The sequence below is a fragment of the Convolutriloba macropyga genome, chromosome 2 (genome assembly GCF_964194025.1).
Source record: "Convolutriloba macropyga chromosome 2, txConMacr16.3, whole genome shotgun sequence".
NCBI classification, from domain to species: Eukaryota; Metazoa; Xenacoelomorpha; order Acoela; family Convolutidae; genus Convolutriloba; species Convolutriloba macropyga.
In genome coordinates this window covers 26,994,869-27,018,997 of record NC_134469.1, presented here as the reverse complement: position 1 = coordinate 27,018,997, position 24,129 = coordinate 26,994,869, and the positions used below count along the sequence as shown (strand labels likewise).

The 24,129-nt window shown below is 37.6% G+C and overlaps 1 protein-coding gene across 2 annotated transcripts; it reads right to left on the bottom strand.

Annotated features, from left to right (window-relative positions):
• Positions 1-714: 714 nt before the first annotated feature.
• On the bottom strand, positions 715-22,078 carry LOC142335221 (uncharacterized). 2 transcript variants are annotated; one of them, XM_075383617.1, is made up of 4 exons: positions 21,935-22,078; positions 17,568-17,918; positions 17,214-17,392; positions 715-1,250 (listed from the first exon to the last, which is right to left on the bottom strand). In XM_075383617.1, exons 1-4 carry the CDS (start codon positions 22,045-22,047, stop codon positions 811-813), a joined length of 1,083 nt encoding a protein of 360 aa, XP_075239732.1. In that variant the 5' UTR covers positions 22,048-22,078; the 3' UTR covers positions 715-810. The 2 variants fall into 2 exon arrangements, with proteins under 2 accessions (XP_075239732.1, XP_075239733.1); XM_075383618.1 differs by lacking the exon at positions 21,935-22,078 and adding an exon at positions 19,908-20,045.
• Positions 22,079-24,129: the final 2,051 nt, after the last annotated feature.

Below are 24,129 nucleotides of genomic sequence, written 5' to 3'. Positions count from 1 at the left end.
ACAATTAAAAAAAACCAAGAGCACCGCAATATAGCTACGCTCAGCTTACAGCTTCGCAGCTATAAAAAACAAATTTCTGTGCATTCTTTTTTTGACTTTTGTATTGATTTGTAAACAATTGAGCTCAGCTGCTCAATTGTTTTAAAAAATGAGAGAACAACTAATATTACGCAAAACTCAAGATTACCCAAATCAATCGAAAAGTCAAAAACGGACATGCGAAAACGCAATTACCAACTCTAACAATCGAACACTTTATAAATATTGAAAGGCACCAATGCGTTCAGAGAGTGAAAAAAACATGAAAATTGAGCACCTATCTTTCCTGAAGATGAAAATCTTTCTTCGATCGATTCTGTTACAAAGCATTGCAATGAATCCACACGGCAGTAATGAATATATTACTTACAAGAACTCGAATTATGTAGAATTCAATTTCGGTTCAAGTATGACTCGAATGGACACCGATTGAATAAAACAGTATTGAAATAGATCATGCAGACCTTTCAATGGTAGCTACGTACCACAGTGCTGTTAATTTGAAAAAATTGGAAAATGGTCACACTTTGCTAAAAAAAACTATTTTCCCGATGTTTGCCTTCAAAATGACACAACCGACTAACGTCAGGCAAACTTATGTTTAAACGACGTGTGGTGGAGGGTAAATCTATCTCTATTCTGAGCTGATACTTCAATACGCATGCCAAAAAAAAATTACGTCACACAAATTTAATTTTCGGATCTAAATTTTCTAATTAGCATAATTAAAGCGACTATAACTTAAGGCACGGTTGAGGCATCTTTGATTGATCACCACTTTGCTTGTATATCGTACGATTTCAAGACTGCTTTCACTATTCGGTCATACAGTTTTCTATTTCGGTAGAAGGGGCAATTTACTGCACAGTTAGATGGATCCAAATCCCAAAAGGAATCTCCGCACAAACACAATGGAGGAATCGTCAACTTCTTTGCCGCCACCTCTTCTTTAGTTGACCTTCTCAGAGCATTATTGAACCTCAATTTATCTTTCGAATTGTAAGACTGAGGCTGTCTGCGTTCATAATTGTCTTCACTACTTTCTCGTATTGTCACTTGATCAGCTTCCCTATCTCTGCTATCTTCAACTGAATTGACAACGTAAGTATTGGCAGTTCTGGCAGTTAGTATGTGTTGCGTCAGTTGATCATCTTCACTTGAAAGTGTTTCTTCACAACTGAGCTCCAGCTGCAGATTAAAACTTTCATGCTCTATAAAATATCACAATTACAGACTCAGTTAATGGCTTAAATCAATCTAAAATAACTCCTGACATCGACGACACGCAACAAGCACTTATTGGATAGCAAGGCCTGAACGAAGTAATCAGAACGTTCAGAGTAAATAGGACAACAATGTTAAATTTCATGCTTATCCTGTGCATTATTCTCAAATACCATTAAGTAACTTGATTAAGTAGCTTTACGTCAGGTCTTCAGATATTGGTCTTGTACTCCAAAAAACAAGTTATTTCAACATTTCTTTGCTCCTTCAACTATTTCAACAATTTATTTCCACCTATAAAAAAATCTTCTAAGAATGGTGAGTTGTCCTCTACGATAACAATCCTTGGATAACAATTTAAATTTTTCTATCAATCAAATGAAATTACAATTAATTCTGATAGAATTAACTTTAGATCCAAAAAGGATTAGACATAACTGTTCAGGCGAATATAGTAGTATATCGTGAGCAAGACAGGCGGGGGTAAAAGGAAGTACCTATGTATTAAGATTAGGTATAGCCCATTTTCGCTCAAATTCCAAGGAAGTACCTCACAGCATGATACCCAAGCTGTTCACACGAGGGGGATTAGCAAGTTAATCCCTTAATATTAAATTAGGTCATTTACTCATTCCCAAATTGCACTTTAATAATGTAAATTTTCAAAGACGTACCTCACAGCATGACACCCAAGCTGTTCTCTCAAAGGGGATTAGTTAGGTAATGTTTTAATATTAAATTAGATAGGGTGACTCATTTACACTTACGTACGGTTTACGTGATTTTCAAAAGTGTACCTCACAGCATGATACCCAAGCTGTTCACACGAAGGGGATTAGCAAGATAGAGCCTTAACAACAAATTAATAAGGTCATTGACCCCCTACCATATTGCACTTTACTAATGTCAATTTTCAAAAGTGTACCTCACAGCATGACACCCAAGCTGTTCTCTCAAAGGGGATTAGTTAGGTAATGTTTTAATATTAAATTAGATAGGGTGACTCATTTACACTTACGTACGGTTTACGTGATTTTCAAAAGTGTACCTCACAGCATGATACCCAAGCTGTTCACACGAAGGGGATTAGCAAGATAGAGCCTTAACAACAAATTAATAAGGTCATTGACCCCCTACCATATTGCACTTTACTAATGTCAATTTTCAAAAGTGTACCTCACAGCATGACACCCAAGCTGTTCACATGAAGGGGATTAGCAAGATAGAACCTTACAACAAATTAATAAGGTCATTGACCCCCTACCATATTGCACTTTACTAATGTCAATTTTCAAAAGTGTACCTCACAGCATGACTCCCAAGCTGTTCAGACTAAAGGGATTAGCGAGACAGTGTCTTAACAACAAATCAGTAAGGTCATTGACCCCCTACCATATTGCACTTTAATAATGTAAATTTTCAAAAGTGTACCTCACAGCATGACAACCAAGCTGTTCACACTAAAGGGATTAGCAAGATAGTGCCTTAACAACAAATCAGTAAGGTCATTGACCCCCTACCATTTTACACTTTAATAATGTAAATTTCCAAAAACGTACCTCACAGCATAATACCCACGCTGTTCGAACGAAGGGGATTAGCTATAAAATGTTTAATTATTAAACTAGATATGATGACTCACAGATATGTACGACTTAAGTGATTTTCAAAAATGTACCGCACAGCATGATACCCAAGCTGTTCACACGAAAGGGATTAGCAAGATAATCCCTCAATAACAAATTAGTTTGGCTTGCTCATATATTAGCCACTACTATTCATTATTTCATTCAACTTCTAAAAATCAGTTGGTCAAAATTCTCGTATAATTTATCATTTTTTCAGATAGTCTTTGTTTCTTTCTCCTTGCAGCAAGAAGAGTTTCAAGTTGAACACTTGCAGTGTTGAAGCGGGTAAGCAAACAATTTCAGCTAATAGAAATTTTCCTTTGTTCCTGTATTTAAACTGGATCATTTTAACCAGCCAAAATATCCCCAAATAGTAGATATTGCAACACTTCACTTCGCTTCCAAGTCCAAAAACAAACTGGTAAGTTTGCTTTTATTAAGCCACTACTCCTATTGCCAAGCCACTACTCCCATTCATTATTTCAAACAACTTCTAAAAATCAGTTGATCACAACTATATTTAAATTTATATTTTTTTCAGATAGTCTTTGTTTCTTTCTCCTTGTTGCCAGTTTCAAGTTGAACACTTGCAGTGTTGAAGCGGGTAAGCAAATAAATTCATTTAATAGAAATCTTCCGTTGTTCCTGTATTTAAACTGGACCATTTTAGCCAGCCAAAACCTCCCCTTATAGTAGATAATACAACACTTCACTTCACCTTTAAATCCAAAAAAGAAACTGGTAAGTTTACTTTTTATTAAAAATGTTTTTGAGGTAGGAATATATACCCAATTATTGAATTAAAAAAACCATTGAAAATCATAAAATTCTCAGGTGATTAGACAATTAGTCACTATTTTATAGTCAATATTAATCATAACATCACAATAACATCATAGCACGTCACAATTAGGTCATAGTGTTGTCATAATTACCTCATAATGACATCATATTTACGTCACTTTGTCGTCACAATTACGTCATTATGTCGTCACAATTACGTCATTATGTCGTCACAATTACGTCATTATGTATTCATAGTTACGTCTTTTTGTCATCACAATTACGTCATTATGTCGTCATAATTACGTCATATTTGATAAAGGACATTTCATTTCCGTTTTATTTTCATTTTTCTGATTTACAGAATTGAGTGCAGTGGAGTACAATAATCATTCCAACTTCTGACAAATTTTTATTCCATCGCAACTTTCATTTTAACAATTGTTTTTACTCCTCCTTTCTCACTTCCAATCTAACATTATTTTTTATTTTCAGCGAAAATGCCCAGAAATTCTAACCCAAAGGAACAGTGTTCGTCATGCAATAAGCTTATTATGAAATCCAATATGAGCAGACATCAGAAGCTTCACGCAAAAAGATGTTCACAATGCTCACAGTCATTTCCTGACCAAGATAAATTGCAGAAACACATTGCCTCTAAACATGCTCCATCTCTGATTATCAAGAGAAAGTTTTCTTGTAGGGGCTGTCCCTTATCCTTCTCCACTTATTATCAACTTCTACATCACAAACGAAACAGTCACCAACATTCAACTCCTAGCACCTACGAGGAAGTTGACTTATCTATCTATGGAGACTCTCCCGCTCTTCATAGTGAACTTCGAACGGTTCAACACTTTCTGAGAGACTCGGTTCTTGAATTGTCCAGAAAGAAAGTTCACAACTTCAAGATAATGGAGATCAACCATGAAACGGTGATCGACAAATTGGATTGTGTTTACAACGAGTTACCCAGTTCCGCTAAAATCAATATTTCGTTTGGATTCGTGCTGCAGAGTGTGCAAAATCCTGACGAATTTCGCTACTACTACGCAGCAGATAACAACCCCGTATTCCTAAATCCCATGGTTCTCTCTGATGACTCAGATCTCAATTATGTTAAATCAATGCTGAGACAAGATGAATTTTTACCAAATCTAATTAATCAACGTCCAGACACAAAGTGGAAGTTTTATTGTGTTACAAATGTCACTTTCTTTGTATTTCTCCTTAGTGGTGTTCCGCTAGGATGCATAGAACAACCTATTCCATCAGCCTTAGTCAAGAATCCAATAGTTAAATGTTTTGTATCTGACTGCGAAAACAAACCTTACCAAGACAATTTGTGTATGTTCCGTGCACTGGCCTATGAATTACATGGCAGCGATGAGCTACAGCAAAATACGTTGAAATTGATGCAGAATTTCCTCTCAGCGACAAGGAGAGATGACGAAACCTTTCCAGGAATACATGAAGACGATATTCCTGTTCTTGAGGCTCTAGTTGACAGAAATATTCAAGTTTACTCAATATTTTTTGACGAAGAATCGGAAATGTTTGCTGAACTTACTCGTCGCTCCTCGATGAAACGTTCAAAGACAACTTCATTACTGAGATATGAAAATCACATTTGTTGGACAGCAGACATCAACAAGTTCCTCAAAAAATTCCGATGCTACGTATGCGATCAGTTTTTCGACAGATCCTTCAACCTATTGCGGCACATGCAAAACTGCTCAGAAAACACGCAACACAAATATCCAACAGGAGCCTATCAGTTATCTGAAACTATTTTTGAACGTTTGGAAGATGTAAATATTATTGTTCCGCAAGAGCTGAGATTGTTTTCTCATCTTATCGTATTCGATTTTGAGTCAATAACAGTCCCCGACAGTACACTCAAAAACACAGATTTGACTTCATGGATTGGAAAACATGTTCCCATCAGCGTGTCGATAGCTTCCAACCTACTTGATGACCCCATATTCATTTGCAACGAAGATCCCAATCAACTAATTCGTGATTTTGTGTCCAACTTAAAACATATAGCGGAAAAGAGCACGCTTCTAATGAGGGAGAAACTCAATGATTTCGTACTGGTATTGGAAGAAAAATATTGGGCTCTTCGACAACTGGTTCCATTGAAAGACAAGCAGGTACCCACCGGAGCGGAAGACTCATTTGAGAACGAAGCTGAACCCGAGGTGGAGGAAGACGAAGATCTTGAAATTAGGAGACTGAGAAGCGAGCTCAGGGTGATATCAAAATTGAGACAAGATTTTGAAAATTATTTCAGTACCATACCTGTTTTCGGATTCAACAGCTCTCGGTATGATTTAAACCTAATAAAAGAGTATCTTCTGCATCACCTCTTAATAGAAAAAAACGTTATTCCTAAAGTGATTCGAATGGGGAATAAATATATTGGCATGAATTTTCTTGGTCTACAGTTTTTGGACATTTTAAACTTCCTGGGAGGAGCGACAACTTTGGATAATTTCCTAAAAGCCTATGGAGCGAGTGAAGAGAAAGGTTTCTTCCCCTATGAATGGTTCGACAGTATTGAGAAGTTGAATGTATCCCAACTGCCACCAATTGACAGCTTTTGGAGCAAGTTGAAGAATCACAACGTTCTTTCAGTCGATTACGATAAGTTTGTGGAATTGAAAAACGGTGGAATGGAGCAGGATGAAATTTTGAAGAAGTTGAGACTCAAGAAAGTTCCACAAAATGCCGAAGAAAATTACTTGGAGCTCCAAAATATATGGGAAAGAAAAGGTATGCAGACGTTTCGTGACTTCCTCATGTGGTACAATAACAAAGATGTCGAACCTACACTTGAGGCTATGAAGAAAATGATCAGTTTTTACCACTCAAGACAAGTAGACATGTTCAAGTTGGGCTACACTCTTCCCAACTTGGCAAACCGGTTCCTTCATTCGTCAACAGATGCAGCTTTTTTCCCTTTTGTGGGAAGGATAAAGAATATGATAATTACATTCGAAAGTGGCTAACAGGGGGACCCTCAATTATCTTTACAAGGTATGCGAAAGTTGGTGAAACAAAAATTCGAGAGTCAGAAAACGTTTGCAAGTCCATCGTCGGAATAGATGCCAGTCAGTTGTACCCTTTTTCCATGACAAAAGAGATGCCAACAGGACCCTATACAAAGTGGGAGTACAATGAAGAGACTGAAAAATTTCATCCAAACAGGAACTGGAGAAGCTACTTTGAACAGCAGGTCATGGACTACTTCCAACAGGTTCACCCCAATTGTAAAATACAAACCCAGTTCACACACAAGAAACAAAAGAAGCTCGGTCCTTATTTAGTTGATGGGTTTTGTAACCATTGCAACACGGTTTTTGAAGCGATGGGTTGCTTCTTTCATTTTTGTCCGTGTCAAGAGGAAAAACCGCTTCTCTTCGAGGACATAGAAAGCGGATTGAAGCGAAGAGAACGTGACAATGATAGAAGAGAGTACCTGAAGGGATTGGGGTTGAATGTTGAAGAGATCTGGGAGTGTCAATGGAAGAAATGGCGGACATACAACACAAATGGGGTTAAAGACTTTCTCAAGTCAAATTATCCCTTCCAACCATCGATGAACAAAAACTCGCTCATTGAGAAAATTAAACGTGGAGAACTGTTTGGTGTCGTCGATTGTAGTCTAGAGGTTCCAGAGGAAATGTATCCGTACTTTGAAGACTTTCCTCCAATTTTCAAGAATTGTGAAGTTGGACGAGACGACATTGGGGACCATATGAAAGAGTTTGCAGAACGCAACAAATTACTACCCAGACCCAGAAAAATGCTCATTTCCAGTTTCAAGCTTGAACGAGGACCAGTTATTACACCACTTTTGTTATTTTATCTAGAAAAAGGTGTGATCCTAAAAGACGTCTTTTGGTTTCTCCAATACACTCCCCGGCGCTGCTTTGAGACATTTGTTCAGAATGTTGTCGATGCCCGCCGCGAAGGAGACCAGAATAAGGAGTCAACAGTCGTTGCGGAGACAATGAAGCTGATTGGAAACAGTTCGTATGGATATCAGATCATGGACCGTAGTCGACATACGAACACCAAGTACGTGAAAGGCTCACAGGTGGACAAATTTATTAACAATAGATTTTTCAAGACTATGAATGAGCTACCAGAGCAGATATATGAGGTAGAAATGAGCAAGACACGCATCGAGCATAAGGAACCAATAATAGTAGGATTCTTCATCCTCCAGTACGCCAAACTCACCATGTTACAACTTAAATACAACTTCTTCTCCCCTTTCTGTGATAAGAACAAGTACGAACTCATTGAAATGGATACCGACAGTCTCTACATGGCCCTTAGTGAGGAAAAAATTGATGAAATCATTCGACCGGAAATGCGATCAGTGTGGTACTGGATGAGACAGAGCGACTGCAATGATAACTTTGCAGCAAACTCCAGCAGCAATTTCTTCCCACGAGAATGTTGCAAAAAACATGCTGCCTACGACAAGAGAACTCCTGGACTTTATAAGGAAGAATTTAGATGCTCTGAAATGATTGCTCTTTGTTCAAAGACGTATTGCTGTTACGATGAGGAAACAGACACAGTTAAACTATCAAGTAAAGGACTTAACAAGAGCAACATTGAGGAGCCCCTAAACAAGTACAGAAAAGTTCTGTTCAATGAGGAGCGAGTTTATTCAACAAATCGTGGCTTCAGAGTTGTTGACAACAAGAAAGTTTGTACCTATGAACTAAAGAAAGTGGGACTGTCATATTTTTATCCCAAGCGTAAAGTCTGTGAAGATGGTATTCACACTACTCCTTTAGATTTATAACTCGTTTTCTTTAGTCTTATATTTATATCGCCTCTGTTTTTAATTCACAGTTTACCTACCAATATCTCTTTTTAACAAAAGCCATTTTTTTTGAAATAAATGAATTAGATACAAATACACATACAAATAATTAAATACAAAATTACAAAACCTCAATAGAAAGTTTTGAAAACCATTTGCATCATTTTAGGAATTATTTTTTAAACATTTAAAGATTTTGGTTTTCAAAACTTACAAAACATCAGCAAAGAACTTCAATATATGAAAATCATTTAAATATTTAGACGAAACTTTAGAGAATAGCACATGTGCAAAATAAATAGCATATAAACCACACAATTCTGAATCTTGGAGTTTCTCCTGTACTAATGAACCAAAGTTTAATTTTGTCTTGATACCATAATTTTGCAACATTTCTCCCATAGAATCTCCGTAGAACAACTTTCCATTCTTATTCGCAAGCAAAATCCAGTGGGAGCCCGGTTGAGTAGATGGATCTGTGTTGATTATACAAAACGTGTTTGTAGGTAAATATCTTGGTCGAAGATCTGCAGGGAAGGAACCGAGGTATTTGAACTTTAGGTGTGGGAACCTGTTGACAACATGTAAGAGTTGTTGATTATCCATTTTTGGTGACTGATCCCTCCTTATCAATTGCAATTGAACTTATACGTTCACCACTAACGAATAATTCTACAGTATTGGTCAAATTGTTAGCAAAGTAGAGCTCTAAACGAATTCCTGCTCCAACTACATCAGGAAAATGCATTTCGACATTGGCCTCCTGTGTTGAAGTAAGATCGAAAAATAAATGAAAATGGTTTTCAAAATCCTTGTATTGAATGTTAGGACCGTCATCATCAAACTTGAGTGCTTTCATTGTTTCAGCATAAGCTCTCACGTGATTTTCTGTTTTCAAGTTGACTATAGTTTGATTCCCACGCACAATTTTAACTTGCCGAAGACCAAATTTACGAAAATGGAACGGATTCGTGTTGTATGTTCCACTGAACTCATTATTTAGATTCATAGCAATATCAATCATTCGAATTGGTTTGTTTGAAAATATATTTTCTTGTATAAACTGGTTCTGTCCTGCGGGAATAATAAACGTCTTTGGAAGTTCTTCATTATAATAAAATATGGCAGGTTCTCGAAGCAGTCTGCTTTTGAAACTCCTCATCCAGTTATCTGAGATTGCTACCTGTCTAGTAAAAAGGCAAGCTTCCAAAATTAAGGCCTCAGAGTTCAGTCCACCAGTATCGATCATATAGAACGCTGGAGAAGACCGGATCAATTTCAGTCTGAGGTTGACATTTGGGAGAAGTAAAGTTTCACAAGCAAATAGGCCTATTGCCAACGGACCGTAAAAAGTAAACTCATCTTTATCTTTTTGAAAAACAACATCTGTAAATGGTCTTTTAGCAAAATCGTTTGGCTCAATCTCGTATCGATATCCTTGACATTGAGACAAGCTTTCCTTCGTTCCTTTTGTACCTGAAAACTCAGCAGAAACAAAAGCTTGATGAGCATAAAGAGAATTGGCACTGTGAACTTGTTCATTGTTTAGATAGACTTCGCAATTAGAAAAAAGTGAATGAAGAGCATTGTTTACCAATAATGTTTCTTCGGCATTATCCAAACGTGTTCGATCGCCTTTAATAACCCTTCCTCTGATGAATAATCGAGTAGATCGCAAGTCAGTGAAAATATTACGATCAGTTTCCAATTGAAATTCGATTGTTGACTCGTTTAAGGAATTTGTTGGAAATATTTGTTGTTCATTGGACCAAAGAATTGGGTCTAAAATTGGAACTTTCCCAAAAAAGTCGAGCATAGAGTGAGATAAGGAATTCATTTTAGCCGACCGTTTTTTATAATGATAATTGAGGAAATGATCAAGATTTTTTCTGGAATAATAAAGTAAGTTGAACTTGACCAATAGGGAAGAATGGAACAAGGTGTCCAGCAGCGTTTCTTAATTCTACATGGATACTGTGGAAGTTCGATTTGATTACTTTATGGAATCTCAAGTGTTCGAAACTGCGATAACTCAGAACTTGCGATCTCTTAATCTCATCATTATGGAACTCTCGGTGTTTGAATGGAAAGGAGCGTAGAAGAGGACATTTCACATCACCGACTGAATTGGGTTCAACTATATCCAAGTAGAGTAAAACTGTATGTGTTCCAGTAATATCAAAAGGGAGATCTGCCGTTGCCCAGGACTTGGTGTTGTATGATCTTTTCGAATAAGGCATAACAGGTTTGTCAGCTTCAACGCCCAAGTTAGCAGCCAAACTTTTGCTGAATGATACATTTTGAGATTCTCTATTGCAAAAAGTTAGTCTTCGACTTTTTTTGTCGATGTTGATGGAAAATTGAGGATCTAAGTTTTTGGGATGTCGTGCTTTTTTGGGAATATCTGTAAGACTCTTTACAAATTCATCCATAGAGTTAAAAACTGCTGGTGGAATGGCAAAGACATGCTTAAATTTCTCATCATAGTGAAAGGTCATCAATCCTCCTTCAACGTTATAACATATACCGGGATATGATACTTCGACTAAAGCTACTTCCCAAGATCCATCCAGTTCAATTTTGTCGGGAAGAAAATTAGTGAATGAAGCCATTGTATTTTGAGGATAAACTTGAGAGGAAGCGTTGGATACTAATTCAAGATAAAACGAATTCATGATGTTTGACTGTACTCTGTGACGATTGTTTGGGAAAATGATTAGTCAAGGTTCTTCAGAAAGTCTTTCCGAATTTTTTGCCGAACGATACTTTGTCTCGTGTTTTTCCTCTTTTTCATACCACCACCAACTTGTTTTCGTATTGTTGATTTCGCAGTCTTCTTTACTGCTCTTTTAATTGAAGTCTGTCCTGATAAAACACCTCCAATTTCGGGAATGGCTGACTCGATTACATCTCGTCCAATTTTTTTTGCAGCAGGTAAAACGTATTTCTTGAGAATTGGAAGAGTTGTTCTAGCTACTGTTCTAGCCAAGGCTCCAAAGCCACGCCCTCTCTGACGAGGAACTCCTTTAAAATAAGGCAGATTGTAACCGTCCATTTTCTAGCGCGACTAATTGAAAAATGATTATTTAACTTTTGACAATTCTTGCTCGTAAAAGATTCCATCAATGTTTTCTCCTTTCTGATCAACAACAAAGTAAGTCGGGAAAGGAGCCAAAGTGTTTATTTTTCGAATTAGGAAAATTTCATGTGTATAGTGAGGCTTATATCCTTTTTGAAAATTGTGCCCTGCTAATACCAACCGAACTTTATCACCTACTTTAAAATTAGGCTTCTTGTTTTTTCGTAGTTTCATCCGCTTGTACATGACAGTCAAAAAGTCAGCATTTACTACATTTTTGGGTGCCAAACCGATACTTCGGTTTATTCTAGAGTTGATGATGTCAACAAACATTTGCAGGTCTTTGATGTAAGATAATGTGTCCTTTTCCTCCAGGTAGCGGTAAATTAAGTTTTTCAGGGTTCGTATAGCTCTCTCGCCAAAAGCTACTTTTGTTTCACTATAAGTGTGATAATATTTGACTCCCACATCCTCGCAGAAATTGGACATATCTCCGAAAAACTCTTTTCCTTGATCTAGCCATAATTTTTTCGGGAAATTGAGTTCGTTCTTTTTCGAACACATTTTGATAAAAGCTGCTTTCACACCCTCTGCTCTTTTGCTTCGTAATGCTTCTACTCGCAAGAATCGAGAAAAAACATCGACAGTAACGAGTAAAAAGTTGATACCTCGGTTCCATTGTGATAGTTTATCCATTTGTGCAAGATCCAAGCACCAAATCTCATCAATATAGCGAGCATGCGCATTTAGCCGGGGAAATTTTCTTCTGATCCCTTTGTACTTCGTATAAGAGTATTTTGATTGTAAAAAATCTGTAACTTTCTCGCGACTTATTCCACTTGATTTTGTTAGGTTGTTGATAGAACCGAAAGCTGTTGGTCCCTTCCCTTTATACAACTTCTGCAATTTGATTCTATCTGAAACTGTAATTGAACCAGTCTGAACCATACTGTGTCCTCAAAATGTTGTTTTTAACCAGATATGGTCTCAGATTTAGAACTTTAAGAATTAGGAAATAGTTTGGATCAACTGGAGCGTTTTTCAATTTGATTGAATGAAGGAATGTTTTTATATCAACTCCAGTGTCAACGTTGTCAACAATAATTGTATTGGAAAGTGAAACTTTCAACCGTTTGTTTTCGTAAATTTCCTTCAAAGTTTTCAATGTCTCGGGACTGTTCTTATAGTGAAATTCCAGATCTGTCTTAAGTTCTTTAGGTGGACGATCGGTTTTTTCGGAACTAATTTCTTCTTTCGCTTTTTTGATAACTGGAAAAACAGTTTCTTCCTTTTTATAGATCTCGCAGGAGGGTTCCGGTAATTTCCCTTTTCTGGACTCCCACAGTTCTTTTGGAACAAGAACAAACTTTTTGACCTCACTCATTGAAGAAAGTTGAAAATTTGTTCATACAAGGTTGATATATGTAACCTAATATTGTTATTCCAGCTTTCGAGCCCAATATAAGTCTTCTGGAATTGAGGGTTGTTGATTTTGACGTGAGCTTTCTAAGTTGTTTTTGGAAGCGAACAAACTGATTTTTTCTTACTCCTGTGAGGTTTCCTTCAATCAAGTTTACAATACACTCACAGAGAAATCTGATGAACTCTTTAGCACAATTTAGAAGGAAAGCTGGTTGAAATTTCTTGCTGAGGTTCCGAAAGAGCTTCAGAGTATAATAGTTCTGTGCGTTTATCATTAATATCAGTAATACGAGCACGACTGTTCGGTACGAAGAATTCTGAGGGAAATGATGTTACATTTGAACAGTATCTCAACAAATCAGGTGTAGATGGTCTCAAATCAATCATAAGATGACCATATGGTTCTTGTGTTGCATCATCATACCACTGTTTTAGTTGTCTTCCGAGACCTAGCTGTCTCCCCAAGATATCAATCTGCTGCACATCTCTCGGTGATTTGAACAAAACAATGTGAGTAGTCTGCAGCTCGGCATCACCTCCAGTTTTGTTTTTGTGGAAGAGATTATGCTTGATATATACACAATTTAGGTTTCGATGTCTACCGGCTGTCGCAATTCCGTTGAACTTTTCCGACTTGGAAAGAATGTCCAATGAATCATCGAATATAAGTAAATATTTACTGCCGTCAGCGGGTAAGTTATCGATTAAATCAAAGTCAACTCCCTGAATGAATTCTATGTCTGCAATTGATTGCATCATTGTGTCGTAAATTGGCTGAAAGTGCTTATAAAAGTATAAAATTCGATCAAATGATGGCTGAAAAGTTTTCATTCGTAGCATATCACTGATAAAAACAGTTTTTCCAGATCCGGAAGGACCAACAAGATACATCAAAATTCGTTCGTTTGTTGAAATGATTTTGTTCATTTTATGTTCGGGGATTAGGAAGTATATAACCAACGGCACTTGAAAGAATAGCAATCCAAACTGTTCGTTCGTCACAAGTTCTAGCAAAAATAAGATTAATAATTGAAAACAGAAGCAGTACTAATACAACTAAGCACTGAAATATTGACAAAAAAGCTGTTCGAGAGCAAGTGCGACCACAGATTTTCCAAGGAGGTCTTTCCTGATTGTTATTATCAAAAATAAAGTCAGATGCGTGATTGAGATGATCTGTCATTAGAGAGCAACTGATTTTTGTTCGTCTTTAGGAAATAATGATTCACACTTTGATTAATTGGAATCTTGATGACATTTTCAAAAAACAACAATATGCAAGACCTGTTATATGTCCCAAGAAACAAAAATTCAATATAGAATTAAAAAATGGAACAACGTAACAATATCCAGGGCCAATATTTAGATTTGTTTTCAGGTGTCCTGCGGCATCATGAAATGTAGCATGTAATCGAAAAATTTTTGACCAATTGAGAAGTTTTTCTAACTTTGAGTCGCCAACTCCTATTAGTCCCCCAAACGGAGCTTCTCTGTTGATTTTATCCAGATCTACATTTTTGTTCAAGCTTCGACAGACAGCCAAAAAAAATTTTTTGCGTTTTGTATTTCCAACAAAAAGTTTACTGATTTCTTTCTCTAACGCTACAATTTCCTCAATGTTCATATCAAGCAACTGTACTGGAACATTAAATTTTAAAAAGTGATTAAATACAAACATCACAACATACAATATAAAAATTTTCAATTACTTTTATGCACTTTGCGATCTTTTTTGGTTTTTGACTTTGTTCAGCACTGAAATAATTCCATCACTCATTCTGTGTAGTTTCTCCATCTCGCCAATTCTGACCGAAAGAAAGCATTTCCTTCTAAAACTGTCCTTTTCAGTCCCTCGTGTGAACAGCTTGATTGTGAAATAACATCGATTCGGATCATCTTGGAAAAATATTCTTGTCACACACACCTTCCGTCGAGCAGTCTCACTCACCTCCCAGAACACATCAAATTTTGCTTTTTCCTCAACATCAGTTGGTTGGAACACAGTTTCGTCAATCACCAGCTTCGCAGTACCTACAGTAGGTTCGAACAGTAGTGCTTCTTTTATCATCTCAGGTATCTTTTCAATAACAAGCTTCAATTCACTGGCCGATAGCATCAGAAATTGATGCAGAACATATTCACTTTCCACATTTTCGCGAAATACTTTCAAGTGAGTCCAGTTAGAGTTTGTGTTGTTTCCTCTGGGATGCTGATTTGAAACTTCCGGTTACCGTATTCCTGAAAGGACCAACAGTTGTTTCTTCCATCGTGTTCCTCATTTGGTTTTGAGTCGGTGTTGTCTTTTTTATCGTTGTTGTCTTTAAATAGAGAAAACATGCTCTCATTGTGGTATTCCAATTGTGGTGAGGGAACAACTGGTTTTCCTTTGTAATCTCGTTTGCGGATGAGAAAGGAGAATGGTTTTTTGGAGTTAGGAGAGACAGAGCTTTGATCCATCTGTGAAATGAGAATTGAAGTATGTAAAGTTTTTAAAGCAGAAAATTTGGGTCTACAAGGGTAACTGAATATTGAAATCGCAAAGAAACAAATGAATAAATTGTCTTCAAGAAAGTGCTTGATATCTTGAGCCAATGAAATTTAAGAAAGAACGAGAACAGTAGCGAAAAATAAACTTCGTATCCAATGAGATCTTATAAAATAATTCGTAACCAATGAAAATAGAGCGTGCGTCATGACGTAATAGTTATGTCACTTCTATTTTTAGTAACATCACGTGATGTCAAAGATGAGTTTTCTATATTTAGTCACGTGAGGGAAATTTTAGCATCGAACACAAGCGAGTTATCTCTCTATTCTATTGGAGAACACCTATAGTTCGAGAAAGGAATATTTTGATGAGATGATTGACTCTCATCATTGTCATTTTCCTGGATCGGAGGAAGAATAAGGTCTTTGAAATCGGGCAGATTGAAGGCTTCTGGTTTATTAGAAAATGAGTCAGCATGCTTGGAGAACATGTCTTCTAACCACCAAACACCGTAGTGATTTATGTCACGAGAGTACGGGAACATAATTCCTTTGCTGTCTTTCAACGGGTGAAACCCTTGTTCTTTTCGAATTCTTTCAATGGTTTGAAAATAAGTTTGGAGAGAAAGCAATGAATTGTTGACTTTTTCTTCGGCTAGGTGGAGGTAATGATGTCTAGCTGCCTCTAAAGTTCTCCACAAATCCTTCGGAAGTGTCAAGCTAGTTGTCTGAGTTTTAATTGTTACTCTAGTGCAATCCACCTCAAAAGATAATTCCAAATTGTTATCGGTTACTACCGTTTTAAATATTGATGCTTCCGTGATGGGAACGTAATCTAAATCTGAATGCAGTGTAGAGAGAAAAGATGTCGAAGGAAGTAAAGGAAGAATTGGAGTATTTTGCATTTTTCTTTAGGCTACTTATTTTCAACCAAGACAAAAGACAAAATGAATCGATAATGTTTTTCAGCATCAACATTCCAAAATCAGATCTGACAGATTATTTGATTGGCTGAAAAAATAAGAAATGTACATTTTCTAAACAATAATACAATTTTTTCTGAAATCGGAAAATTGGAACTTCAGTTTAAAACGACACAGTAAAACACTATTTTAAACAAAAAAATTGATTTAAAAATTGTAAAAAATCTGTAAAAATCAAAAATTAAAAAATTGTACTGTTTTTTGTTAACATGGGAATGGGTGGGTAAATGACCTTACTAGTTTGTTGTTAAGACACTATCTTACTAATCCCGTTAGTGTGAACAGCTTGGGTATCATACTGTGAGGTACATTTTTGAAAAGTCGTACGTAACTTTAAATGAGTCATCCTAAATTATTATTCAAGGATTATCTTGCTAATCCCCTTTGTGTGAACAGCTTGGTTGTCATGCTGTGAGGTACATTTTTGAAAAGTCGTACGTAACTGTAAATGAGTCATCCTAAATTATTATTGAAGGATTATCTTGCTAATCCCCTTCGTGTGAACAGCTTGGGTATCATGCTGTGAGGAGGTACATCTTTGGAAATTGGAGGGTAGGAGGCTATACCTAATGTTAATACATAGGTACTTCCTTTTACCCCCCCCCAGCTTTGCTCGCATATTACTACTGAATACTTATCAAAATTTAATTTTTAAACGGTAGTGTTGACCGATTAACTTAACGACAAATTGACGTCGGTCAAAAGTACAATTAACTCACCTAAACCTGATTTCTTGATATTTTGAGATTGTTTTAGTTTTCGTCTCTGCATCATCTGACCCCTTTCATGTGCCTTTTCACGCTCAATTGTCATAATTGCTTTCCTTGTTAGATTTCGACTTATCGCGAAGTCTTTAGTCCCCCTTTTAGCCATGTCAGGTTTTGCTAAGCATGTTGGCCTGTAAAAATAAACCCAAATTGAAGACTAAAACTGCGCACTTTCCTATAACAAACATCATGGATTACATAAACCCGCCTCTCATATTACATGTCATCTTTAAAATGCTCAGGTGGCTGATAGGTGCAAAAAAACTGCAAGTCAATTGACACTGCTTATCCGAAAATTATACTCACTTGGAAGTGTATCGTGGGGTGGACAGATCAGGATTTAACTCAGATGTCTCTAAATAATCACAATCAACCACAGTAACGGATGCAGAATCCATACCGCTGTCAATAGCAGTTCTGCTTTCACAACCCGTTATTAATTTTGACTTGGCACTTTTAACTGAAATTGTACTTCGAATTTCTGGATATCCTTGAGCTACAGGAAATTGGTCGAAGGAATCGGTTCGCTTCTCTGCATTATGTGTCTTTGGAGCAAAGATATTGCGACATTTCAGTTTGATTTCTGCAACAGAGGTAGCTTCTCTTGCCCTCCTCTGATTAGCTTCATCTACTTCTTTAGACTTCTTGGCAGCAACTCTAAAAATACAATCAGCTTTTACACTTGTATAAAACTATCGCAGTTTAAATCATAAATACCTGTTCACCGGTTTCAATGCCCTAATCGATTATCATGTGAAAATAATATTAAAATGTCGTATAGCAATTCAATCTTTGAGTTTTCTGTTCAGACCTTTTAATTTTAAGTTAACTTTCGGTTCACTAAACTGGCCAATTAGGCGAGGACGGTATAACAGATGACGTAATTAATCAATCGGCGGATCAAAATGCTGGACCGCTTCTGCCTGCGTCAAAACAGCATTGAATAGTTCCCGACCCCGTTTAACTGGAAAATTATTCTCCCACTATCGCTGTACAAAGGCAACGGCTATCGGGATCAAATTGACAATTACTGAGGCATAGCACTTATCCCATGTTTTTCTAAGCTCTTTTATATAGAACTCCTACAAGCCCACTCATCAAAATGGGAAGCAACCACCAATATTCAACCAGACTCGCAATACGGATTCGAATGGGCACATTACAGGTAATTCAGCATCTGAAAACTAAAATTGATCATGAGCATGAAACAATCTTCCGATAATTTTGCGTGTTCATTGAATTCCAAAAAACCTTTGAGTCTGAATAGAGCGGGGCTCCTACAGAAGCTGTACATGTACTAAGCACCACAAAAATAGGGACCATGATTACGTTTATCCTGGCCGGCACAAAAGTACAATTTACTCAAAATTAGGCTGTCAAAGGAAACTTCGGACGTGCACGCTCATTAGAAGTGTCGGCTGCCACGTCTATGACGCCATGGCAATCCGTTCGAGTCCTTTACAATTCACAAATTGCAATAAACAGGCTCTATGATTGATGTAGTAAGAGACTCTTAAAGTCCATGATGAAAAACCACCTGCATAAAATTTAGAAAGGGCCTCTAGCCAAATGCAAAAATGATTTTACAGCAATGCTGCAATCGAATGCGTCAAAAAGTTTACGTACTTGGGAATGAAGCTGATAACCAAACCCTCGAAAACCCACCATTTTATCTTAAACTTACCCACCAAATCTCTGCTTATTGCTGACCAGGCCCGCCAAAATGACGCCGGAAATCTCAACATCCTCCCGCTTCCTTGAGCTGGTATCAAGAACGTCTACGACTTCCTACCCCCGAAGGACAGGTTTGAGCTCATCATCCTCTTCGTCGGAGGTAACGACTTATACGACGGCTTTCAACCATCCTCGAACGATATCATTGAAATTGCAAACTTTGTGTCCGAGCGTGCAAAGAAAGTATTCGTACTTGGCATACCCCAACGTGACGAAAATAAGCTCAGGTCCAAAGCTGTTGCTGACATATTGGAAGCTACTGCTGCACGTAAGCCCAGGGAGAAACCCAAGTCGCATGGAAATTCAGAAGTGTGAGTACATACGTCTCAGGACAGGGATACAATGTCTTACAAGGACAACAAGACAAATGAAGATAGCCAAAAGTGCAAATACTTTAACGATTTCTTCTCCAGTGTTTTCCTCAAAAGTAATACAATTAAAATGAAGAACTCTTACGAAAAACGAAAATTTAACAAAGTAAATATTCGCCAGCTTTATTTAATGTGAGTCAAAATCATTTTTTATAGAGGTGTATTGGATTTCGTTCTTAACATTCTTTTCGTTGAAATCTTAATTGTTCAAGTAGATGCTTGATGACTGTTTAAGTAAATGATAGATAAAGTTCTTTGTATTTGATGCGTAGAGAGCGTTCATTTGCTTCCATTCGATGTACAACAGTTGGTTATCATATCTGGACGATTAAATAAAACAAGTTGACCGGGGGGATGGGGAGTAAACTGCTGGTTGAAATTTCCGTTCTTCATATTCTCAAAACTGTCTAAAGGCTATAAAGCAAATTACAGCGTCGCTTTCCCTCCTGAAAAAGTTAAATGATTGATTTATTGATCAATTCTCTCTGTTTCCAGGCCATTATCATTTCCTTATTTCGGCAATTATCCGCAACCCACTCACCTTGCAACCAAGTTCTTCTGGAACTCTTTCAACCGGTCTTCCTTTAACTGTGCCGCATTTTTTGTAATGAGCTCTTCGAAGTAAGCAGCTTCAATTGCATTCAGCGGAGCCATTTATTAAACACTAGAAATCATTTTTCAAACTGAAAATCAGAACTTGAACACCTTTCTAGCGCAATTTCACAAGCTTATCAAGAAATCTGAGAGCAAATTCTTTAACATGCCAAAATTAGAGCGCCAAAATTTAGAATGCATGAAGTTTATAAATAGGGCCAGAAGTTGACTTGTAATTAACTTTCGAACGTGCGGCTCTCGATAAACGCCAGGAGTTCTCAGCGCCTTAGGATTAAAAGATCCCTCTATGACATCAAGCAGAGTCTCGTCGCTTAAATTTAACTCGGGTCTCTAAACGGACCATTATTATTAATATTATGGCAAAACATTCAGTTAACTCGGTGAGTTGCGATGGCAATCGCATAAGCAGATGTACGTCCAAGTGGATGTCATATTCGTAAAAGTAATTCATGATTTTGTGCGGAATATTTTTTAGTAAGCAAATAAGATCGATAAGCTGTCCTGTGGAAATAAATCGAGCGCTGATTGTAAATGAAACAACGTTAATGTATCTTTAATTGGATCTTTTCCGTTTGTGCTCCCCAGCTTAGTGGCTGCATATTATTTGCACCCTCAGACGCACGTGCCATTTTTTAAATGATGATTTAATATGTAATGTCACGTGCTATGTAACGGAGGGAGAATAACGTACTGGGGGGGGGCACAAACCGATCCCTTTAATCAAAGAAAAGCACCGTAGGTGGGAAGCACTGCGCTCCTAGAGTAGCAATCCCCCCTTCTTCACAATGGTTTCAATAGATACGTCGACGATCTCTCGTCTCCTCTGCGTGCAAGATGCGCGGCTGCATAATTGTATCTTCTGATGCATAATTATCCATTTAAAAAATGGTCTGATCCACCTGATGGACGGAAGAGTGAACCCCCACTATGAAAAATTACAGCGGCGCATTTAAATTAACAGCACAAACGCATTTTATCTTAAACCTACCCACCAAATCTCTGCTTATTGCTGACTACCAGGCCGGCCAAATTGACGCCGGAAATCTCAACATCCTCTCGCTTCCTTGAGCTGGTATCAAGAACGTCTACGACTTCCTACCCCCGAAGGACAGGTTTGAGCTCATCATCCTCTTCGTCGGAGGTAACGACTTATACGACGGCTTTCAACCATCCTCGAACGATATCATTGAAATTGCAAACTTTGTGTCCGAGCGTGCAAAGAAAGTATTCGTACTTGGCATACCCCAACGTGACGAAAATAAGCTCAGGTCCAAAGCTGTTGCTGACATATTGGAAGCTACTGCTGCACGTAAGCCCAGGGAGAAACCCAAGTCGCATGGAAATTCAGAAGTGTGAGTACATACGTCTCAGGACAGGGATACAATGTCTTACAAGGACAACAAGACAAATGAAGATAGCCAAAAGTGCAAATACTTTAACGATTTCTTCTCCAGTGTTTTCCTCAAAAGTAATACAATTAAAATGAAGAACTCTTACGAAAAACGAAAATTTAACAAAGTAAATATTCGCCAGCTTTATTTAATGTGAGTCAAAATCATTTTTTATAGAGGTGTATTGGATTTCGTTCTTAACATTCTTTTCGTTGAAATCTTAATTGTTCAAGTAGATGCTTGATGACTGTTTAAGTAAATGATAGATAAAGTTCTTTGTATTTGATGCGTAGAGAGCGTTCATTTGCTTCCATTCGATGTACAACAGTTGGTTATCATATCTGGACGATTAAATAAAACAAGTTGACCGGGGGGATGGGGAGTAAACTGCTGGTTGAAATTTCCGTTCTTCATATTCTCAAAACTGTCTAAAGGCTATAAAGCAAATTACAGCGTCGCTTTCCCTCCTGAAAAAGTTAAATGATTGATTTATTGATCAATTCTCTCTGTTTCCAGGCCATTATCATTTCCTTATTTCGGCAATTATCCGCAACCCACTCACCTTGCAGCCAAGTTCTTCTGGAACTCTTTCAACCGGTCTTCCTTTAACTGTGCCGCATTTTTTGTAATGAGCTCTTCGAAGTAAGCAGCTTCAATTGCATTCAGCGGAGCCATTTATTAAACACTAGAAATCATTTTTCAAACTGAAATTCAGAACTTGAACACCTTTCTAGCGCAATTTCACAAGCTTATCAAGAAATCTGAGAGCAAATTCTTTAACATGCCAAAATTAGAGCGCCAAAATTTAGAATGCATGAAGTTTATAAATAGGGCCAGAAGTTGACTTGTAATTAACTTTCGAACGTGCCGCTCTCGATAAACGCCAGGAGTTCTCAGCGCCTTAGGATTAAAAGATCCCTCTATGACATCAAGCAGAGTCTCGTCGCTTAAATTTAACTCGGGTCTCTAAACGGACTATTATTATTAATATTATGGCAAAACATTCAGTTAACTCGGTGAGTTGCGATGGCAATCGCATAAGCAGATGTACGTCCAAGTGGATGTCATATTCGTAAAAGTAATTCATGATTTTGTGCGGAATATTTTTTAGTAAGCAAATAAGATCGATAAGCTGTCCTGTGGAAATAAATCGAGCGCTGATTGTAAATGAAACAACGTTAATGTATCTTTAATTGGATCTTTTCCGTTTGTGCTCCCCAGCTTAGTGGCTGCATATTATTTGCACCCTCAGACGCACGTGCCATTTTTCAAATGATGATTTAATATGTAATGTCACGTGCTCTGTAACGGAGGGAGAATAACGTACTGGGGGGGGGGGGCACAAACCGATCCCTTTAATCAAAGAAAAGCACCGTAGGTGGGAAGCACTGCGCTCCTAGAGTAGCAATCCCCCCTTCTTCACAATGGTTTCAATAGATACGTCGACGATCGCTCGTCTCCTCTGCGCGCAAGATGCGCGGCTGCATAATTGTATCTTCTGATGCATAATTATCCATTTAAAAAAATGGTCTGATCCACCTGATGGACGGAAGAGTGAACCCCCACTATGAAAAATTACAGCGGCGCATTTAAATTAACAGCACAAACGCATTTTATCTTAAACCTACCCACCAAATCTCTGCTTATTGCTGACTACCAGGCCCGCCAAATTGACGCCGGAAATCTCAACATCCTCTCGCTTCCTTGAGCTGGTATCAAGAACGTCTACGACTTCCTACCCCCGAAGGACAGGTTTGAGCTCATCATCCTCTTCGTCGGAGGTATCGACTTATACGACGGCTTTCAACCATCCTCCACCCCGCCTCCAAAGTAGCGAAAGATATCATTGAAATTGCAATCTTTTTGTCCGAGCGTGCAAAGAAAGTATTCGTACTTGGCATACCCCAACGTGACGAAAATAAGCTCAGGTCCAAAGCTAATGCTGACATATTGGAAGCTACTGCTGCACGTAAGCCCAGGGAGAAACCCAAGTCGCTTGGAAATTCAGAAGTGTGAGTACAATCGTCTCAGGACAGCTAAAATGAAGAACTCTTACGAAAAACGAAAATTTAACAAAGTAAACATTGACGAAAGAAAAATCAAGGAGATGCTAACCAAGCTTCAGACAAATAAAGCTTTTGGACCTGATAATGTTGGAAACACAATCCTGAAAAACCTGCCAACCCTCTCAAAATCATTGCAGATAGTTTTCCAAGCCGCTTTAAATAAAGGGTGTTTTCCAGCATACTGGAAAACAAGTAAAATTATCCCAATTTTTAAAGATGAAAACAGAGCAATAATAGAGCAATACAGACCGATCAGCTTACTTTGCAATGTCTTAGAAAAGTTGATTTTCAATGAAATTTACGAAATAGTCAAACCACATCTGGATAACTGTCAACATAGATTTAGGAGACATAGGTCTGTGGTTACACAACTACTGCTCTTTCTAGATCTTCTGTACAAAGAACTTGATGACAGAGAAAGTGAATTGTATGTGCTGTAATTAGATTTTAAAAAGCATTCGACAGCGTACCACATGACAGGTTACTAGAAAAAGTTGAAGAGTTACAAATCGGTGGAAATTTCTTGAAAATCAGTGCAAGTTACCTCACTGAAAGAAAACAATATGTAACAGTTAATGAATGCAAATCTGAAATTTTTCCAGTTACTAGCGGATTCCCGCGGGGGTCACTCTTAGGTCCTCTCCTATTTATTATATACGTGAACGATCAACCAATTAGAGTCAAATTATGT

Bases quoted from the DNA above. Each gene is read 5' to 3' on its own strand.
- LOC142335221 (XM_075383617.1), bottom strand. From the start codon at position 22,047: ATGGCTCCGCTGAATGCAATTGAAGCTGCTTACTTCGAAGAGCTCATT. The intron at 17,393-17,567 runs GTGAGTATAATT...TTATTTTTACAG, and splicing joins ACCCCACGATACACTTCCAA to GCCAACATGCTTAGCAAAAC. The intron at 1,251-17,213 runs GTGAGTTAATTG...GATATTTTATAG, and splicing joins TATCAAGAAATCAGGTTTAG to AGCATGAAAGTTTTAATCTG.